Here is a 20,692-nt window from a genome sequence, read left to right on the forward strand (position 1 = left end):
TTTTGCTAGCCATCACGAAAAGCTACTGCCATGAAAAGACTACCACCATATTAAAAGTTCTACCAAATGGAACAAATATAGGGAAATTAACGTTTGTTCCAAATGGAACAGGTTCTTGCCATAACTTATATGGAAGTTAACAGGCATCATCTTAGTCGTATATTCCAATCAAGGCTATGACCACTGGAGTGGCCTTAGGTAACTACTTCTGTGGATGCTCTCACCAAGAGTAAGCCTAAAGTTATTTTACAGTGTTCTGATGAAGTATGGATGTCCCGTTACTAGGAGGAAAGTTGATTTATGTTTCAGGGTACAGTGCTGTTGGGATCACTGCAGTCATGGTCAAATGGAAAGGGGCTACTGGGACTTGTTAATATTTGTGGTAGTTGTTTTTTGTTTACTTTTTGTTTTGAGGTGCATGTGAAGTGTATTGTATTTGCATGAGCTTGCTAGCTGTGTTGCTGGAGGTAATTTCCCATCAAGTGGAGTCTGCTGGAAACTCCCCATTCAAGTGACTGGAGGACGGGATACTCTTCAGGCAGGGTCTCCATCTCTGGCAAATGCTACCCTATAATCGAGTTGACTGGTAGCGGTGCTGTTGCTGGTATGCAGTATGATTCAGAGAAGTAGAAATTGTGCTTTTGACAGTTTGGCTTAAAAAACAAATGTAATGAGTAGTGACAAAATATCCAAATACATGAAAACAAAACACTTAATGCATTCCAAATCTCTAAAGGAATTAAATGATAAATTTATATGTGCCTTCTCAAAGAGTAGAGCTAGCAATGACATTTTTAAGGAAGCTTAGAAAAGAAAAACCTAAAACCTCCAGTAGCAACACTTCTGCCATCCTGAATGTAGACCTAGAGCAGAGAGAAATGCTATTGCTATCAAAATGTGTGGTATTGTCAGCTTTCTCTCCTCCCCTAGAATCTGCATAAGCGTATGATGTGAACAAGCTAAAAAATGCCCTTTTTCTGACTGATGATAAACTGTACGCCATGAGCCGCTGTCTAAATAAAATGGCATGAAAAAAAATTAGAAATCTGATATGTTTTTTATGATTCCAGGTATTCATTGATTAAATTAAAGGATCCATCTGTACCTAAATATAATTAAAGACTTCAGTGGAGGAGGAGAAAGCTGAGTTGTCAGATGGAGTAACAGTATTTTTCTGGGTATGCAACTGTCTTGTGCATCTGCCCCATCTCGTAAAGACTGCTTGAGAAAGGAGGGAATCATCAAGATGCTATGCTTGCAGTCTCACTTTGTCTGTGCTATGTAAATGGCAATATGTTGACGTTACAGAATTTTATACCAAGTTTTGTGTTGTCTTGCAATATCCTCTTATGCTTTTAGATGTGAAGGATGAAAAGCTGTTTCTAAGCATGTGGTTATAGCTTGATTGTTTGTTTTTTTTTTTTTTTTTAATAACCAAGACCCAACTCATGGAGCTTGTGGCTCTTCCTGTTGTATTAATTTAAACTCAGACAGAAGCAGTGTTTTAGGCTGTATTGTACAGCAATATTTTGACAGCTTCTAGACTAACCAGGTAGTAAAAAGAGTATTTCGTTGATGCAGTCTTGTTTTATACTAGGAATGATAAGTGTGCATGGAAGATCTGGGATTCTTCAGATATTGGGTAACTTGCAAGAAAGTTTAATGCAGTCCTCCAAAAATGTTGAGGTACTCTTATTTACGTATCTGACATTCTCCTGTACCTTCCCCTTTTCTTCTCTGCGAGAAGACTTTGTGAAGCGAGGATGGTGGTTTTGGTGGTGGGCTCTGCAGCAGCTGCTGTTGAAGGTAAAGGAGGTGAGGCACCGGCAAAGTAGGGTGCTCTGCAGCTCCCTTGAAGGATCTGAAGCTGTTCAGATCAGGGATCCAGCTGGCACTTTGTATCTGTGACCCTGATGAAACGTCTGGATTTTCCAGAGCCTTAGCCCTCAGGGGCTGGGGAGGGGGCAGCGCCGGCGGCATCCCTAGCTGAGCGGTTTCCAAATGCAGGGAAAATGGGACTGTGCTCTGGCATCTGACTGATTCTCCTTAGGGTGATTTTCATTTGAAAGCTGTAGTAAAAATACTCATTGTTTGTTAACTGTTTAATTGTTTGTCGTTATAGCTGATGGGGTAGGAGAAAGGTGGCATGAATTGAATCGTGATGGGCTGACATTGCTGTAGGTTTGAAAACAAAACTTTAAAAAGCAAGGAAACAACGCAGAAAAGCCTTTCTTCCCCCCCCTTCCCCCCCTTCGCCCCCCCTTCGCCCCCCCTTCGCCCCCCCTTCGCCCCCCCTTCGCCCCCCCTTCGCCCCCCCCTTCGCCCCCCCTTCGCCCCCCCTTCGCCCCCCCTTCGCCCCCCCTTCCTCGCCCCCCCTTCCTCGCCCCCCCTTCCTCGCCCCCCCTTCCTCGCCCCCCCTTCCTCGCCCCCCCCTCCTCGCCCCCCCCTTCCTCGCCCCCCCCTTCCTCGCCCCCCCTTCCTCGCCCCCCCCCCCGCCCCCCCCTCGCCCCCCCCCTCGCCCCCCCTTCCTCGCCCCCCCTTCCTCGCCCCCCCTTCCTCGCCCCCCCTTCCTCGCCCCCCCTTCCTCGCCCCCCCTTCCTCGCCCCCCCTTCCTCGCCCCCCCCTTCCTCGCCCCCCCCCTTCCTCGCCCCCCCCTTCCTCGCCCCCCCTTCCTCGCCCCCCCCTTCCTCGCCCCCCCCTTCCTCGCCCCCCCCTTCCTCGCCCCCCCCTTCCTCGCCCCCCCTTCCTCGCCCCCCCCTTCCTCGCCCCCCCCTTCCTCGCCCCCCCCTTCCTCGCCCCCCCCTTCCTCGCCCCCCCCTTCCTCGCCCCCCCCTTCCTCGCCCCCCCCTTCCTCGCCCCCCCCCTTCCTCGCCCCCCCCTCCTCGCCCCCCCCTCCTCGCCCCCCCTCCTCGCCCCCCCCTCCTCGCCCCCCCTTCCTCGCCCCCCTTCCTCGCCCCCCCTTCCTCGCCCCCCCTTCCTCGCCCCCCCTTCCTCGCCCCCCCTTCCTCGCCCCCCCTTCCTCGCCCCCCCTTCCTCGCCCCCCCTTCCTCGCCCCCCCTTCCTCGCCCCCCCTTCCTCGCCCCCCCTTCCTCGCCCCCCCCTTCCTCGCCCCCCCTTCCTCGCCCCCCCTTCCTCGCCCCCCCTTCCTCGCCCCCCCTTCCTCGCCCCCCCCTTCCTCGCCCCCCCCCTTCCTCGCCCCCCCCTTCCTCGCCCCCCCCTTCCTCGCCCCCCCCTTCCTCGCCCCCCCCCTTCCTCGCCCCCCCCTTCCTCGCCCCCCCCTTCCTCGCCCCCCCCTTCCTCGCCCCCCCCTCCTCGCCCCCCCCTCCTCGCCCCCCCCCCTCGCCCCCCCCCTCGCCCCCCCCCCTCGCCCCCCCCCCCCCCCCTCGCCCCCCCCCCTCGCCCCCCCCCTCGCCCCCCCCCCCTCGCCCCCCCCCCTCGCCCCCCCTCCTCGCCCCCCCTCCTCGCCCCCCCTCCTCGCCCCCCCTCCTCGCCCCCCCTCCTCGCCCCCCCTCCTCGCCCCCCCCTCCTCGCCCCCCCCCCGCCCCCCCCTCGCCCCCCCCCTCGCCCCCCCCCCTCGCCCCCCCCCCTCGCCCCCCCCCCTCGCCCCCCCCCTCGCCCCCCCCTCCTCGCCCCCCCCTCCTCGCCCCCCCCTCCTCGCCCCCCCCTCCTCGCCCCCCCCTCCTCGCCCCCCCCTCCTCGCCCCCCCCTCCTCGCCCCCCCCTTCCTCGCCCCCCCCTTCCTCGCCCCCCCCTTCCTCGCCCCCCCCTTCCTCGCCCCCCCCTTCCTCGCCCCCCCCCTTCCTCGCCCCCCCCCTTCCTCGCCCCCCCCTTCCTCGCCCCCCCCTTCCTCGCCCCCCCCTTCCTCGCCCCCCCCCTTCCTCGCCCCCCCTTCCTCGCCCCCCCCTTCCTCGCCCCCCCCTTCCTCGCCCCCCCCTTCCTCGCCCCCCCCTTCCTCGCCCCCCCCTTCCTCGCCCCCCCCTTCCTCGCCCCCCCCTTCCTCGCCCCCCCCCTTCCTCGCCCCCCCCTTCCTCGCCCCCCCCTTCCTCGCCCCCCCCCTTCCTCGCCCCCCCCTTCCTCGCCCCCCCCTTCCTCGCCCCCCCCTTCCTCGCCCCCCCCTTCCTCGCCCCCCCCTTCCTCGCCCCCCCCCTTCCTCGCCCCCCCCTTCCTCGCCCCCCCCTTCCTCGCCCCCCCCCTTCCTCGCCCCCCCCTTCCTCGCCCCCCCCTTCCTCGCCCCCCCCTTCCTCGCCCCCCCCCTTCCTCGCCCCCCCCTTCCTCGCCCCCCCCTTCCTCGCCCCCCCCTTCCTCGCCCCCCCCTTCCTCGCCCCCCCCTTCCTCGCCCCCCCCTTCCTCGCCCCCCCCTTCCTCGCCCCCCCCTTCCTCGCCCCCCCCTTCCTCGCCCCCCCCTTCCTCGCCCCCCCCTTCCTCGCCCCCCCCCTTCCTCGCCCCCCCCCCTTCCTCGCCCCCCCCCTTCCTCGCCCCCCCCCTTCCTCGCCCCCCCCCTTCCTCGCCCCCCCCCTTCCTCGCCCCCCCCCCTTCCTCGCCCCCCCCCCTTCCTCGCCCCCCCCCCTTCCTCGCCCCCCCCCCTTCCTCGCCCCCCCCCTTCCTCGCCCCCCCCCCTTCCTCGCCCCCCCCCCTTCCTCGCCCCCCCCCTTCCTCGCCCCCCCCCCCTTCCTCGCCCCCCCCCCTTCCTCGCCCCCCCCCCCTTCCTCGCCCCCCCCCCCTTCCTCGCCCCCCCCTAATATCTCCTATTTGGCTGTAAGCCACTTTGATTAAAACCCCGCATCTTCATGCGTTTGTACAGAGCGGCCTTGGCTTTCATTGGAGATCACTGCCCTCTGACCAAGGGAGATGGTCTTGAAGGTGAGCTGGTATTAATCAGGCTTCAGTTCCCATTGCAGGTTTTCTCTAAACCTTATCTTCACCTGTAAGTATGTGCCTAAATGTTCAGAAAGTGAAAATGTATAGAGGCAGCCAAGTGTGACAGTGGTGATGAATTCTGCAGGTTGAAGAACTGCTTTAGGAAGTTACTGTTAAAGTAGTCCCAGAGTGTGTGTGTGGGGTGTCTGTCTTTTTAGTGTCCAAAATACCATTTTGACTCGAATTATGAACTGCTTCGCTATTTGCACATTGTATGCACGTAGTGTTTGAATGTGACTGTCTAGTTAAGTTTTTCTCTTGACTTCAGGAATTGTTTTCTGTCATAAAATGCAGAGTAAAGTTGATGTATGCTTAGCTCTTACATTTCTTGGCAGCTGTTCCTTGGAGTAAGAAACTAAATACTAAATTATCTTATCAGTGTGGTCTAGTTATTTCTTCCACAGAAGCGTAGGAAAGCCATAACATCACTTAATTTCTAACAGTCTGGATGTTTCTCTCCACCAGGAGCTGTTCTTATCAGAAGCAGTAATGGCCAGCTAATGCTGGTATCTCAACAAGCAATAGCACGAGCACAGAACCAGCCGCAAAATAACACAAGCGTGAGACCATCTGTACCTACCAGCACACCTGCAATCAGAATATGTGCTGTACAGGTAACTTCTCTCATAGCTTTGATTTGATGTAGCTGTATGTTATGTAGTTATAACAGGGTTTGCAAATAAGTTATGGAGGGTTAAATAAGCATTTGAACGCCTTCTGAACAGCATGATGGTGTTTGGTTTTGCCCACAAACTTCACTACGTGCTTTGCTTTCTCAGTTTGAAAAAACTGCTAGCTGTTACATATGGTATAGTTGAAATTAAGGAATTCCTCTCTGATGATGATGTAAAGGGTTTTAAGGAGAAAAAAAACCAAAACCCCACAAACAAACCGAACAACCCAAAACCAAAAAACCTACCTGAACGGTTACTGCTAGTAACTGCAACCTTGCAATCCTGTGGAGGGATACTTCTCTGAAGTTGAGTGAAGCTGAGGACCTTTCCCATGTCCCCAGGATGTTCGTCCTTGTCTGAGCTCTGCTGACTTTTTGCTTCCATCTCTTGTAATGTGGTCAGCACTCAAGAATAAGAGTGGGTACAAAAAAAGTAACCATCTGCATATTTCTTGCCAACATGCTTGTCCTTTAACCGTTTTATTCTGATTAGGCATTGTGCCTAAATATCTCCGAATCTGTTCTTGAGTATTAAACTGATAGACAAATAGCTTTGAACAGTGTTTAAACTATATGGATTACGTGAATGATGCCTGTATTGTTACTGTAAGAGCGGGTGTCTTGGTTTATATTGGATAAGAGCAGGTACTAACTTCAGTGTCTGTTTTGTCATTGACTTGTCTGATAGCTGTTCTCTGCACATGTATAATTATTTAATTATTTTTTTTTAAGAACTCTGGCACCCAGTTACTAAAGAAAGTAGCAGCTACTCCTGTGAAAACATCTCAAACAACAAATGCTGTGGCTTCTACTGTTCAGTCACCTACTGTAATACAGGTAGGTGGGAAGCTTTATAGTGCAGTGGAATAAGAATAAGTGACAGAGAGAACTGAAGAAAATATGGATGCATTCTTGTTATTTCTAACTCTAATCTGGTTTTCAGTAAGGTTGGTAACTTTTGTCCTCACAATAAATTCTCTCCTGAATGTCTTTTTTTAAATGCATAATTTTAATTATGCTTCCGCCAGTGTGTCAGATCATCTTATCTCACTACAGTAGAAAGCGCATGAACAATGGATAAATTAAATAGTTCAGAGAGCCATTTACAGTGCTTTTGTACTCTGTGACAGAGCTCTTTCAAGCTCTAGCTGAAGCTTTTCTGGGAGATGGAGATTTCCTAATGCTCTCTTCTGTTGGGGTTCCCTGATTCCTTAGGGGGGAAAAAAGTAAACCTGAGATGATCTTGAGGTGAAAATGAGCTGTCTGCACCAGTCAAGCTGTTTCTCAGGTCTACGTTTTTTTCCCTCATTAAAAACTGAAGGAATGTCATAGCTGAAGACCTCCTGTCTTCTAATTGAGTTTGGCAGACAGGTTCCACAGATACAACTGTAAATAGACAGTGGTTGGAAATGCCTCATTATTTTTAGGTAGTGTTTTTTGTCTTATTTCCTAGGTCTTATTTCTCTTTTTTCAGAGAAAAATGTTGTAGGACTCTACTGAGGAGGCTCTTGCCACCTGTAGAGTATGATACTTCTAGATACAGTTCATCCTCTATTCTTGGGGACCAGAGTTCTTGATAAGCACATGTGATGTAAAGAAAACTGCTTCTATCTGCAGCTAAAATTTTCTGTTCTCCTCATAATCTGGAGGATAAATTGGGAGGAAGTCTGGCTTGTACATACTTTTTTGTGAACAAGAGCTTGAAGGAGACTAGGCTGTAGCAGTTGACCATGCGCTCTACTAAATGAGCAGTATCAATCATTCAAAAAACCATGCTGGATGTATGTTCTTGACCTTGAGGGTGTTTGAAGGATTGGGGGATATGTTCACTGACAGTGGTAACTAACGGTCTGACTTACAAATTCGTCTTCCTGCTGTTCTTCTGTGTCAGCAACTGAAAACTACTCACAGCTCTGTCATCTTTTTTTCTTGTCCTTCTCACTACATATGGATAATGTTGGGGCTAAAGGGGAAAACCCAGAGGCCTCTAAATACATTTTCTATTTTGCTTAGAATGGAAACAACATACGCTTTGTGTCTAAGAACAGTAACCAGTATTCCTTACCCACTTTTATTTTCAAATACTAGCTTGCAAACCTTGTGCTTGTGATCTCTGCATAGAGATCTTTAGGTTATAAAAGCAATAGTCATCTACTCTACTACCCTTGCACTGGGGAGAAGAGATGAAGGTAAAGATTTCTTCCGTCTGATGGATGAGGCTGCTTGCATCCTCACACTCTCATGTGGGTAAACACTGAGGCTCATCATGCTATTAACTTTCCCTTTAACTTACATCTGCCTTTGACTTGGTTCTTCTGTAATTTCTTAGTTCAGTTTTGATGTAATCAATTTAACTTGTGTTCTTCTGAGATATTTAAAGAGGTAGACATGCAGTATTTTTTGTAAGCTGTATTTTTTTCCATTGTAGAATCTTGAACACTTCTAATAAGCCATAGGGCTGGATTTAAACGGCAGGAACAATGACTCTAGGAAATGATGGCATCACAAAAAGTAGGAGACAGTGGAGAGGAAATAATCCTTGGCTTGGTTGCGTATCTCCTGTCCTGTGCGAAGTACAGCTTGGAACACTACTGTCTGCAAAACTCTCTCTAGTTACTGACTCCAGGATTATTCTCCTCATCTACAAAAATATTTCCATTTTTTGACATTCCTGAATGTTTTAAGCTCTGAAGTTAGACAAAATACCTGCACACTTTTATTTTTTACCTTCTTCCCAGATGGGGTAACGAAGCTGCAAAGTATCTAATTAGCATCATGCTGGGGCACTTTCATTTAGATGCAGAGCACTTCTCTTGAAATTACTTCAAAATATGCAGGATTAATGCCATTTTTTTTTTTTTGCTACTGTTTCTCTGTTGTTCGAAGTGAGAATGAGAATTGTCAGTAGTGAAAAAGGTTGAGGGCAGATGACAGAAGTTAATTCCCATATATTCATCTTCCTGGGAAAAGGGTCCAGCAGACTTCCTGTTGTTCCCTCCCTTAGCTGATAAAATGCCCTTCTGGTCTTGATGTGTAAACATGCTGGAATTTGCAAGAGATCAGCTCCCATGAACCTCATGTTTTCGACTTTTAAAAGCCCAGGGCATTGCAGCTTGACAGATCTGTGCTCTGTCCCCTTCCGTCTTCCTCCCGTCCATCTGTTTGTGGGATTCCCGTGCCCAGTTTGCGTCCCTGTGGTCTTAGAGCTGTTGAGCCTCATCCTTGGAAGAGGCAGTGGTGGTGGCAAAGATCCTGCAGAGAGCTATTAAAGTGTTACCAACAGTGGGAGCCTAAGCTGGAAAGCTTTCTGGTAGCTGCCTGCTTCTTTCATGTCAAGCTGGCAGCAGCTTGGTGGGGGATGGGGATGGGACACACGACATGACACGGGATGGACCCACCCAGAAAGAAAATAATTTATAAATAAATAAGAAAAGTGCCAGTTGTCTGCTATAGCTTTAAATGTTTGTTCATTAATTTTCCCTATCCTGGAAGACTTAAAAGCCCTTTGATATTCTACATGATGTCTGTCCAACTGTGATTAGTTTTTGTTTTATCCATGGTAGGGTAACTTAGGCTCTTGTGTTGCTGTTTTATCATTAATGCAATTAGCTAGTATTAATTTGTGATTGTTGGACTAAACTGGGGTGTTTAAACATGCTAAGAGTCAGTGAAAGCAATTGCGCTGTGCAGATCTGAACCTGGAATTTGGCCTGCAAAACCAGACTTTCCCTTTCTCTTGAGAGGTTTGGAGGAAAAACAACCCAACTTCAGGTTTCAAATGCTAACCTGAAACACTTGCTTTTCTGTAACCTGCAGGTTCAATCTGGCTTTTTAGTTTTCAGGTTGAGAAATTGGAAGTAGTGGTTTTTGTAGAGGCAAAGTCTTACTCATATTGTATTCTGTTGTATCAGAAGAACTGTGTTGCGTTTTTTCGGTGTGGGGTTTTTTTTTCCTCTTTAAAATCTGTAGTAGAAATACTTTAGTTTGGGAGGTTTTTCTCTGGAAACTACTATTTAGCTTGGTTTGCAAAGGAGAGAGGCAATTGTGTTCTTACTTTTTGCTAAACCTTCATTACTCTCCTGTTGCTGGAGCTTCTGAATCTGTTGGTAAATTCTAATGAGATTTTAAAAAGACATCTCAAAATAACTGAATTTTGTGAGGGTTTGTGTCTGGGCAGAGAAGAGGGAGATCCAAATTGCTTCCCACAAGGGAAAGGCAGGAAGAACTTGTTAGGTGCATTTGCTCAGCTGGCTGCTTCTGCTGGCACATGCATCCTTCGAAAGTGGACACGATGTCTTTTGCCTATTGCTTGTGTGATAGGAAGAGTAAGGGATATTGCAGTTGGGAGAGGAGCTGCAGGGGAAGAAAGGAAGATAAATAATCACTTAAGGTCATATTTATCTTCAGAGTAGTATCACCTGGCTTAGCATTGTCCAAAATTCATTAGTTCTTAGGCTGTAGGAGCCTGACAAAGTTAATATATTGGTTTCTTCTAGACAACTTTACCTTTCTCTCTTCACTTGAAGTTGCAGGCAGTGCTTCAGTCTGGGTGAGCCTTTGTCACTTCTTCGCCCCCCGCCCTTGATTTAAAAACAGAATTATGGCTGGGGCAGGTTCTGTCACTTACTGTATTAAATAGAGCCTCTCAAAGCAAATGAATCCAAACTTTAAAAACAAAGATAAAAATCATTTCTTTATGTTTTAAATAGTAGTGTGGAGGGAGGGTGCTACCTTATACACTAGCAAAATACAGTATGTTTGTCACGTTAGTCTTCGGTTAAAAAGTGTTAATTTTTCTTTTCAGCCAGCAGCTGCAACAGCTAGTGTTACTACAGTTACTGCTGTAAAGCCTTCGAGTACTGGAACACCTGTAAAACTTCCAGTTACAGGACCACCTGCACAAGCTATCTCCCAAAAGGCAGTCTCTGTGAAAGCAGAGGGCACAACAGTAGCACAGACCAGCGCTTCTACAGTAAGGGAAAAAAAAAGTTTTTAATTAAAAATTAACATTCTCTATATTCATCAGAGGTTGGAGAGCCAATGCAACATCTAACAGTCTTCTCTTTATTTCCACACTAGGAGATGCTAGAGAATGTGAAGAAATGCAAGAATTTTCTTGCTACACTAATAAAACTGGCATCTAGTGGACCTCAGGCCCCTGAGATGGGGCAGAATGTGAAGAATCTGGTGCAAAATCTTTTGGTGAGACTTTTTTTTTTTGAAACAAAGTCTGCATCATTTGTGTATTGCTTTTGACATTGACTTAATCATAGTTTTGTTCCTTGTCTTTTTTTTTTTCCTTTTTAAACAGCTGAAGAGTTGGATTTGTGTCTGAGTACACCTGACCCTCTTTGAGTCTTACATTGTAACTCTTATTTTAACTGGATCCCATGCGGTATTTTTTTCGCCTCTCACATTCCTGTTTCATTTTATGCACACAGATAACTGACAGCAGGAGGAGCTGATAGTGTTAACACAGCTCCTGGGTCTGACCTGCTTTTTTTTCCATGTTAGTGTAGTTTTGAGTCCTCAATGGCAAGAGTATTACCACGGAGGTTGCAGTGCAGTGCTAAGTCCATACTACTGCTTTACTCCAAGACAGAAGTGACTTACAGGTTGACAGTGAAGCTCCAGGGGAACAAGCATGACATTATCTATGTCTTTAGACAGTGGGATGGGGAAAATAATGTGGGGACTGCCAACCTCTCCCTCTCCTTGCAGGTGGCTTCCGTATGCTGCTTTGTGCTGTACCCCAGCACAGCTGGGTTTTCTTGGTAACGATTTCTCCTGCCACTTCTTGTCTTGGCATTTGACCGCTGCTGCTGTTTTGTTTTTCCACCATAGCAGAAGGCTGTGGGCTGGTGGAGGGGGTTGGCTTTGCTAGTGGTACCAAAGGACTTTTCAGTCTAGAAAAGCATGGTGTAGACAGAGGTGTAATTTCAGAGAGCAGATTGTTTGAAGATGCAGCCTTGCAAAAATTGATTCCTCTGCCTTTGTATCCCTGCTGGACTATACACCTTGCTTCTGTAGGAAAATACTAGAGTTGTTGCTTCTTGTGCTTACAGTACTTTTATTTATTTATTTATTTTAAGAACAGTGGTTGCCAGACATTAATACATCAGTAACTGTGCACTTGTTTGCTTGTTGTAGTATTTTAAAAATGCTGCTCTTCTGCCATTCAGTATGTGTACATGATTTAAATGCAGAATAAATTAATGTTTCATATGTATGAGGAAAACGAGTAAATGGCAGCTGTGAAGTAAAATGGCCCTTAAGGCAGCATCTCATGAAGTGGGGTGTCAAGTGCCTTGTATGCACTGAGATGTAGCATACCAAATCACTGCATCTGTATCTGTGAGACCTCAGTGACCTGTATGCACAGCTCAGTGAGACCTAACAGGCAGCAGATCAAATGACTGAATAGGAGAGCATTTATGTAGAGTTTGTCTGTGAATATACAGTCCTTACAAGCCCTGCACTGGTTGTGTAGCTCCTTGGAACAGTTGTTCCAAAGGATAATATGGGTGAGACAAGCAGTTTCACTGCAGAGGCAGAGATTTGTGCTGGGGTCCCTCTTCCTTGTGTGTCTGTACCTTCTTGGAGGAGGCAATGTTCTTGGTGTCTCTGTGGCAGGGTCTCACCTTGGAGGGTGAGAAAGGGCAGCAGTGTCTGGGGCTACCCACCACCTTAGCTCCGTCGTGGTGGCACTGAAGTAGTGAGTGAGGGGTCTCAGAAGTCTGCTGCAGCTTCCTCACCCTCCCAAGCCCTTGAGTCTGGTGTTTGTATTGGGGCAGAGCCGAAAGCATTGAGAAAGGAGACTGTACTCTACAAGCCAGAGGGCTGTTACAGCAGTGGTATGCGGAAGTGATGTTCTCATGTTCAGCTTCTCCTGCTTCTGAAAGGCATGTGAAGTGCTCTGCTTTATTGTGCTATGTATGCATTAGACTAGAATTGTCTTACAAAAACTACTGAGTTGTCTTTTGTCTCTGGTCCCTTTCAATTGATCTTTATGCAGATAAACTACCTTTACAGAAAAAAAAAGTACTTGTAGTCGATTTTACATATCTCTGCATGACAATGAGGTACTCAAAAGGATCAGTGCTACTTATAAACTTCTTTCTGTCAGTTCACTTCAGTGAATGGATGTTTGAACAAGTATCCTTAAGTGTGTTAACTGCCTGTAGTTGAAGAAAGTAATTAAATTTGATAATACTATATCTAAATTATAACATCATTCTATCTTAAAACCTTTTGTTTAACAATACAGCAGGAGAAAAGCATTTGAGTACTGAAATTGAACAATTACATGATAATGTAAATTTCCACGAATTTTTGGTACATCTGGGGAAAAAATATGGTAGATTCATAGTTATAACTTACCATTGTAATTATACTTTCCTCGTAGGAAGCAAAAATTGAACCAGAAGAATTTACAAAAAAGCTATATATAGAGCTCAAGTCGTCTCCACAACCGTATTTAGTTCCTTTTCTCAAGGTAAGTGTCCGATTGTGGATATATAGTATTTAATGAGGGGAGGGAGGAGGACCAGGAAAGGAAAGGAAAGAATCAGAGCATTCAGATAGGTACTTGCTCAGGTCAGTTGAGGAAATGGTGCTTAACCTAGCCCTGTGTGACTGTTGCTCTTGGAAAGACATTTTGGGGGGAGGGAGGATTTCAGAGGAGTAAGTTATGCTGTGTTCTTAAATTGGAGAGTAATGACCCTCTAGTTGTTAGTGGAGAATAATGTTTTGCAAGCTGGTGCATCTACAGTAGAGCAGCTATGCTAAGGTGACCTCTTACTTTCTCATCAGAACTGTAGCTCTTCTGAGTTTAATACAGAATACTGACAACAGTGGCTGTGCACAGTTTATGCAATATGTAAGCTCAAAGAATCTACATAAAGCTAGTCATGTCTGCCGGTTTGTGTTTAACTGGAGGCAGAAAAAACACCCACCCCTTTCTCCAGAAAGGGTCTGACAGGACTACTGCAGCTTAGGAAAAGTAACCCAGGACAACTCTACCTCCATTCAAGCAAATAATCACATAAATTAAAAAAAGATGCTCTCTTAACACTTTTAATCATATGGTAGAATGGTATTAACAAAATAAAAATGAACATCTTTGTTGTACAGCAAGCATTAAATCCCAGTGAAAACATGGAAAACTTGGTTACATTTACTTAATTGCAATGTACACGTATTCTTAGGCTTGATAGATCTGTATTTTTCCTTGGCATTCATTATAGGCATGGTGGAGAATCAAAGAAGAATAGTTAAGTGGTAAAGCTGGGACAGAGGTTTTCTGGAGTTTGTCCTCTTCCTTAGTATTTGACAGCACATGTAACAATGCATGTGATAATATTGATATTACTTTAGATGCTTGGTGTTAATCTGTTCAAGTGGGAGATAAATATTTTTGTTACAATGGCAGCTTTTAAATGCTTTGCTAGTAAGTTTACCATGAGTCTAGAAGACTACAGTCATCTCTGCAGGGCTTGATATAAAATTTTTATATTGGTCATTTATTGTCTGTTTAATTCCTTGGAGGCTTCTTAAATGCCCATGCAAAAGCTAGAAAAACGAACACCTCGAGTATGGGCTTTCCTGCGTCCAGTGCAGCTCTGGCTGCAGAAGGACCGGGCTGTGAGTGTAGGGTCTGTGTGACTGGCAGAGGTTTCCTGTGAGCTCTGTGGAGTCTTAGCAGAGCTCTACTAACTCCCAGGGCGAGTTTGGCTTCCGAAGTGGCGTAGCTCCTTTCTGCAGGGCTCTGGCTGATGAACCCCCTGGACGTGGGCTGGCTGTGCTTGCGTGGGGCCACCTTGAGTGCTGCTGTGCTGTGTTCCCAAAACAGCACAGGTGAACCTCAGTAGCTCTGCCCAGACCCAGCCTAAATCTGGCACAGCTAGACCTTGTCCAGGGCTGATGAGCCCCGATAGCCCCAGACTAGCTCACGCAGAGGAGCCGAGGGGTGGCTGCATTGTACTTGTACTTGCTTCCACTCTGTCGGGTCCCCCAAGGGTTTGTTATTTATTAGCTCAAGCACAGCGCTGTCCTCACGCACTTGCTGAAGTGCTCAGCCTGAGTTAATAAGCCATCCCACAATGTGGAGACCTGCTACACTTGGCACACAGACCTTGATGCAGTTCCACAGGAGTTAAGTTGGGTTCATCAGCATGGGTCAGGAGTGAAGTTGGGTCATCAGCTGTTGCACGTTTCTCCTGCAGCATGCAGCCAGGTACTGGTATCATCTAGGTTTTTCTGTTTTGGGCAGTATCCATACCCCATAGTCCTTGACAAGGTGCTCTCTCCCTGTTGCACACTATATTAACAAAGAAATACTGTGACTTCAGAATCGTTTTTAGACATTGTCATGGTCAGTTAGCTGACTTTGTAGTGTTACCCATCCTTTAAAATGTCTTGCACCCTGATTGCTTTTTTCTGAAATACCTTAAGGATGTTACACACACCAATTAGGTCTGTCCTGTAACTCTTGAGCAGCTGTGACAGGACTGAGTGCCAAATGGAAGCTGACTTTAGGAGCACTTCTCTAAGGTGCTACAAGGACTGGTGCAGGCCTTGTTCGTGGGGGAAATGCGTGCAGCTCGAGTCTGGAAAAAAATGTGATACGGCTTGTTGCCAATTCACTTTTAGCTAGTGAAGTGGAATTGTAGGGAGGACTCTCTGGAGTTGTCTCTTATCTTTGAGCTGCAGGTTTTTGATGAAGTTGTTGCACATGTTTTGTCTGTTCCAGTAAGTGGAAAAGTACAGTGACTTTGGCTGTGAAGCCTGCTTGATTTTCAAATCTGTGCTGAGTGCTTTTGGTAAATTGCATTAGAAGCATGAGGAAAGCTGAGCAGCCTTTTAAAAGAAAAGGAAGTGAATGTTAAAGATAGGTGTACTGCAGAAGGTCCAGATGTGCAAACAATTTGTTCACTTGGTATATTAGCATGTGAGATGTTCCTTTTGCATGAAACCCAGAGCAGTAGCTCTATGCTGGAGACTCTTAAAAACTTCAAAAACTGTCAAGGGGGGAAAAAAGGGGTTTGAGAATATACAGGTAGCTGCAGAACTGATTTCCCCTGGTTCTGAGCCATAACAGGTTGTACATAGTCAAGGAGGAAAATCTGTAGAGGGCTTGAAGATTATTCTGTCCATTAACCTTCTCAAACATGGCTGTAGTAAAAAATGAGATGTTGCCAGGTACCTTTACTGATGTTCTCCTGTTGCAGAGAACTATCTGGCTTAAGTTGTGCTGCTGCAGCTATACAGACATTCTTAAAGTGGTATCCCCCCCTAGTGTAGATACAGCTGTATTGGTATAGAAGTGCTCATATTTTCAGAGCTTGTTTCTGACTTTATTGGATAATTTGTAGTTCTCTGTCAGACAGGCTCTGTGGAATAAACACAGCTGTTACAATATAGCAGGGTTTTTTGGCAAAACAAAGTTTTTTGATGTAGTAAAGCAGTTAAAATGGTCTTACTCTGAAACATAAATTCCAAATTGAAAAATCTAAACAAAAGAATGAAGTTATGGGTGAGTTTCCCTATAGATGGGATTTGCTATGTGCAGTGAAGCTATGGTGACTGTTGACCTTTGCTCAGCCTGTGCTGGTGATTCTTATGGTCTTCACTGAGCAGTATCGTCATCAATTTAAGGGTGTCTGAATTCCAGCAAAACTTGTTTGAAATAATTTATTATCTCATGAAAAATTAAATTGGAAGAGGATTCAGTTGCTAATGTATCAGTATTGTGGAAGACTCTGCTGTTATGTCCAGTGTTTTTTCGTTTTTCTTCTAGAAAAGCATGTTTGCCCTACGGCAGCTAATGCCCAATGCTCAGAGCTTTATCCAGCAGTGTATGCAGCAGCAAGTTCCAACCCAAGAAGCTGTTTCGACTTGTACCTCTGCAGCACCAGCTCCTTCGATAGCAGTGGCAACCTCAGCTGGAGCAACAACTTCTATTCCAGTTATAAAACCAGTGTCTGCCTCTGTAACAGTCACAGCCCGTCCGGTTATAAAACCAGTCCTTGCCAGCACATCAGGTTCTGTGCAGACCGTGAAGCCTGTTTCTTCCTCTGCAGTGGTGACAGCATCTCTTCGGCCTGCAGCTTCAGCCCTCACCACAACGACAGCAACATCAGGGCAGACTGCTGTCCAAACTGTCAAGCCGGTCTTCACCTCTGCAGTAGCAACGTCCTCTCTCCAGTCTGCAAAGCCAGTGCTGGTCTCTACAGCAGCATCTTCAGCAACAGCCCCTCTCCAGCCTTCTCTGAAACCAGCCATTGGAACCCCAATCAGTATTAAAATCTCACAGCCGAACTCCATCGTTGCGCAGTCAGTGGGTACTCAGCAGGTGGTTAAAGTGAAACAGTTGGTAAGATGAATTTCTCTGCTTCTGTCTAACTGGGCTTCTTTACTTTGACTCTTACAGTTTTGTAAAGAGGATATCAATTTGGATCTTATCTAGTTATGTTTGTCATAGTTTAGGGATATTGAGCCCTTGCTGAAAAGGTGAATCTAAAGCCAAACTGTAAGCTTGGTCTCTTGCAAGGTGTGCTGACCACTATTCCACCAGACTGAACATCCAGCTTGAGACACAAGGGATATGAGTTCTGACCCCTGCTATGAGTGCAGCCAAGCTAGGTTGGCATCTGAAAGAAAAGGCAGGAAATGCTAGTGTCAGAAATTGCTGATGGGATGCTTACGTTAATTACTATTAGATGCCCTGTTAGGGCTGTGCATCAGCTAGCCACCAGGGATTCCAGTCTCTCTACCTTGGTAGTTCCTACCCTGGATACTTTGCAGGCACAGGTGGCTTGATGATGTTTAGTGATATGTTAACTGAAATGTACATACTAGCTCAAGGAGCTTCTCAGAGCAGAGTTCTGACCTCCAAATTTACGAAGACATGTTAATTATGAAGTCATCCAAAAGTGAGCTTTTTCTATCAGGCCTCATTAACTAACAAATTCCAGGAGGAATAAATGTCTTATTAAAACAATACCCTCAAAAGCAATGTGTTAACATTTTTTTCTTGGCACAGGTTAACTTCTTGCTAATGTTAATGCTAAATACCAACAAACTGTGGATCACAGGTATACCCAAAAGAGCAATGTTGTGAAAGACATGAGGTTTGGTTTATGGGTGTTTGAGATACTGAGTAGTGTGCTAACTGGTCCACCTGTAAGTAATGTTCTCATTTATTTTGAGAGAATAGTCTCAATTCTTGCATAGGGCTTCCTTGTAAAGATTTTTTTTTTCTTTAAAAAGAGGAGAAAACATTAAGACTTCCTATGAAGCTAGATTTACTTTCCACAGGTAGAGTAGGGCATCTAGTGTGTGAATTTCCTTTGTGGTTTGTTTATTGTGTATTCTCGATTTAACAGTATTCAGACCCCTAAAATGTTTTGCTTTTTAAATTTTCTTCCTTTCAAATGCATAAGGTGGATGTAATAACAAGAATCCTGCATTCTAAATAAAGAGCTCATGCTACCAGATTTTCACCTTTCCAGACTTGCTTGAAAAGAACAAAGCACTCAACTATATGGGATGGGGGATCCTTTTTATGAGTGGGTTTGTTTTAAAAAACAAAAAAAAGCCCCAACACCCCCCCCCCAAACCAACCAAACAACCAAAACCCCAAACAGTTATCAAGCATATGCACTGACAGTCTTAGATAGTAGTAGCTAAAGCCAAATTGGAAAAGGAGTTGGTACCCTTACTGTCTTTGAGGACTAAATTTGAAATTCCAGCCAGAAGAAAATGAGGGCTTCTTAGGTTGTACAAGGGCTGGAGAGCAGTTTGTTGGCTACACAGCAAATCATGTAATCCAGGGGAAAGGTTGACCATCTGTACAAATAGACGAGGAAGCTTAACTCTACACTGGGGAGTCAAAACACTTCTTGAATATGATATTGGGGAACTCAAGAAATTACTTCTGCCTCCTCCGCTACTGCACTGTGGCAGCCTATTGCAATTGCGGTTCTTCATTGTGCCTTACAAACATTGAATTTCATACAAAACATGTTTTTATCCTCGTTTGGGTAGATCACAGGCACAGTGATTAAAATACTTGCTCTTCAAAATACCTATTTAATTTTGGTCTTGGATATAGTCGAAGGGCTGAGATGACCACTTTTGCAGCTTAGCCATATCAGGACCTTGTATTTGTTCAGACAACCTATTAGCACAAAGAGCGAGTTAGTAGAAGCGGTTGCATCTTTTAGGGCTTCCCTGATGCCTTTCCTTGAAAGGACAAAGGGTCTGTTTCCTCCCACAAGAAAACAAATCTGGATCTCCCCTCCCTGAACAGAAGGGTCCTGCTGCCCGCTAAGAGGAAGCACACGCCAGCTGTGCAAATCTGTCCATACAATGCTGCCAGCAATTTCTTTCTCTTCCAGCCCGCAGGGTTGTCTGATGCCACATACTCCCTCTGCATGCCCATTTCTAATTTAGGTCTCTTGTGCTTGAGGAATGTAAAGCGAACTTTCCTGTGCCAGCTCTGTTGTAATGTTGGTGGTGCTTAAGAATGCAGCACTGCTGTATTTTAGTATCAACATTGTGACCAGAGTGATGCAAAATGTAACTTTTGTTTCTGTAGCATGACTATTGGAAGTCTGGGTTTGTATGGTGAATACTGAGGGACCTGTTCTTCTGGGATGCTGTTGGGATTGATCACATGCCTGTGCTGTGAGAGTTGTATGTTTGGAAGGGTTCCCTCCTGGTGACTTTCTTAGCACAGCCTCATTTAAGGGCATTGGCTTACAAAGAAGTTTAATCTTGGAAATAAAGCTTGTGTTGCTGTAGTATTGCTTTATCTCTTGTTAAAGCACAATAAATGAGAATTTGCATTACCAGCTGCTGGCCTCCAATGGTGAGAAAGCTGCTGTGAGACTACAACTTCATGTTAAGCATAAAGAGCAGCAGTTTTATGGTGTAGTCCCTGCAATTTCCAGTGAGACACACTCCCTGGACATTGCTAATGGTTGAAGCAAGTAGTGAAGTGCTTGTGCTGTTCCAACTACTTGTTCTTAGTGAGTTGTTAGTGTCAAGTCCCCTCAGAGCTGAGCTTTCTTGAACAGAGTCTTCTCCATTATTTTTCAAGAGTTTTTTGTCCTGGATGTATGCTTTCGCATTCAGCTGGTGAGGCTTCCTTCGTGAAGCAATACTGCTTGTAGTGTGTGATGGTATCTCAACATGTCTCTGCTGATCTCTGAACTTTGCTTTATGAATGTAAAATAGGTTCAAGTAAGGCTAATCAAAGTCTCTCTCAGGCAGCTGTCTATGCTATCAGCTGAATGTTGCATTGCATTTTTTTTTTTTTTTTTTTTTACTTGAGAGTGTTGGTGCTTTTTATTCTGATGTCTCTGTCAACCTATTTAACGGGGCACAAAGGAACAGTCCCTTTTCTTCATTACTTCTGGCTGCTAAACTGAAGAAAAGAGACGGTAACTCTTTCTCACAGATATTGCCTATTTTTGTAATACTACTTTCTGGCATTAGATCCTTGCTGAAATTTCTAGGATTATTGCCCTCTCCTGTTGCAAGTCCCAAGGACTTCCAGCTTTTGTTAGTCTAGCAGCTAGAATGGCAAACAGAAAATCAGCTTTACTGCCAACACATCCTTTCTGTTTCTCATTGATCTAGTCTCCTCGGTTACTTGACTTATTTCCCAGTCTCCATCTAAACTATTGATTTAACATTGCCTATCTCTGTTCTTTTGTCTGCCATACCTTAATCTTGAATGCTTACGTTTCCTCCTGTGCTGTGTTTTGCATGCTGAAGATCATTCTCACTGGTGGTAGGAAGGATCTCTAGGTGTGTGTCTGTGTGGGTGCTGGTGGAGCCTGTGAGTAGTTTGTCCAGGCTGGTCGGTGGCTCGGTGATTATCTGAACACATAAATTATGCTGTTAACGTTATTTGCAACTTCCAGTGTATGGAAGCTGGATCTTCAAGAAAGATCGAACTGCACTTTGGTAAAAGCACACAGAAGTAAATGTTAGTGTCTGCACTACTTCATGAGGAAGTGCTGCATGTGTGAGCCTTGACTCTGTCCACAATCTGTCCCTGTACTCCCGTGGTTCTTTTCTCTTATGGGTCTTA

General features: G+C 46.2%; 1 protein-coding gene across 2 annotated transcripts in view; it reads left to right on the top strand.

Moving 5' to 3' along the window:
* TAF4B (TATA-box binding protein associated factor 4b) overlaps nucleotides 1-20,692 on the top strand; it is a 77,696-nt gene that overhangs the window by 13,167 nt on the left and 43,837 nt on the right. For both annotated transcript variants that reach the window (XM_052788549.1, XM_052788551.1), the window contains exons 2-7: nucleotides 5,382-5,530; nucleotides 6,322-6,426; nucleotides 10,394-10,561; nucleotides 10,669-10,791; nucleotides 12,995-13,084; nucleotides 16,388-16,963. In XM_052788549.1, coding sequence (XP_052644509.1) covers nucleotides 5,382-5,530; nucleotides 6,322-6,426; nucleotides 10,394-10,561; nucleotides 10,669-10,791; nucleotides 12,995-13,084; nucleotides 16,388-16,963 — 1,211 coding nt within the window. The remainder of the gene's footprint in view (nucleotides 1-5,381; nucleotides 5,531-6,321; nucleotides 6,427-10,393; nucleotides 10,562-10,668; nucleotides 10,792-12,994; nucleotides 13,085-16,387; nucleotides 16,964-20,692) is intronic.

Source organism: Harpia harpyja, chromosome 5 (assembly GCF_026419915.1).
Source record: "Harpia harpyja isolate bHarHar1 chromosome 5, bHarHar1 primary haplotype, whole genome shotgun sequence".
Lineage (NCBI taxonomy): Eukaryota > Metazoa > Chordata > Aves > Accipitriformes > Accipitridae > Harpia > Harpia harpyja.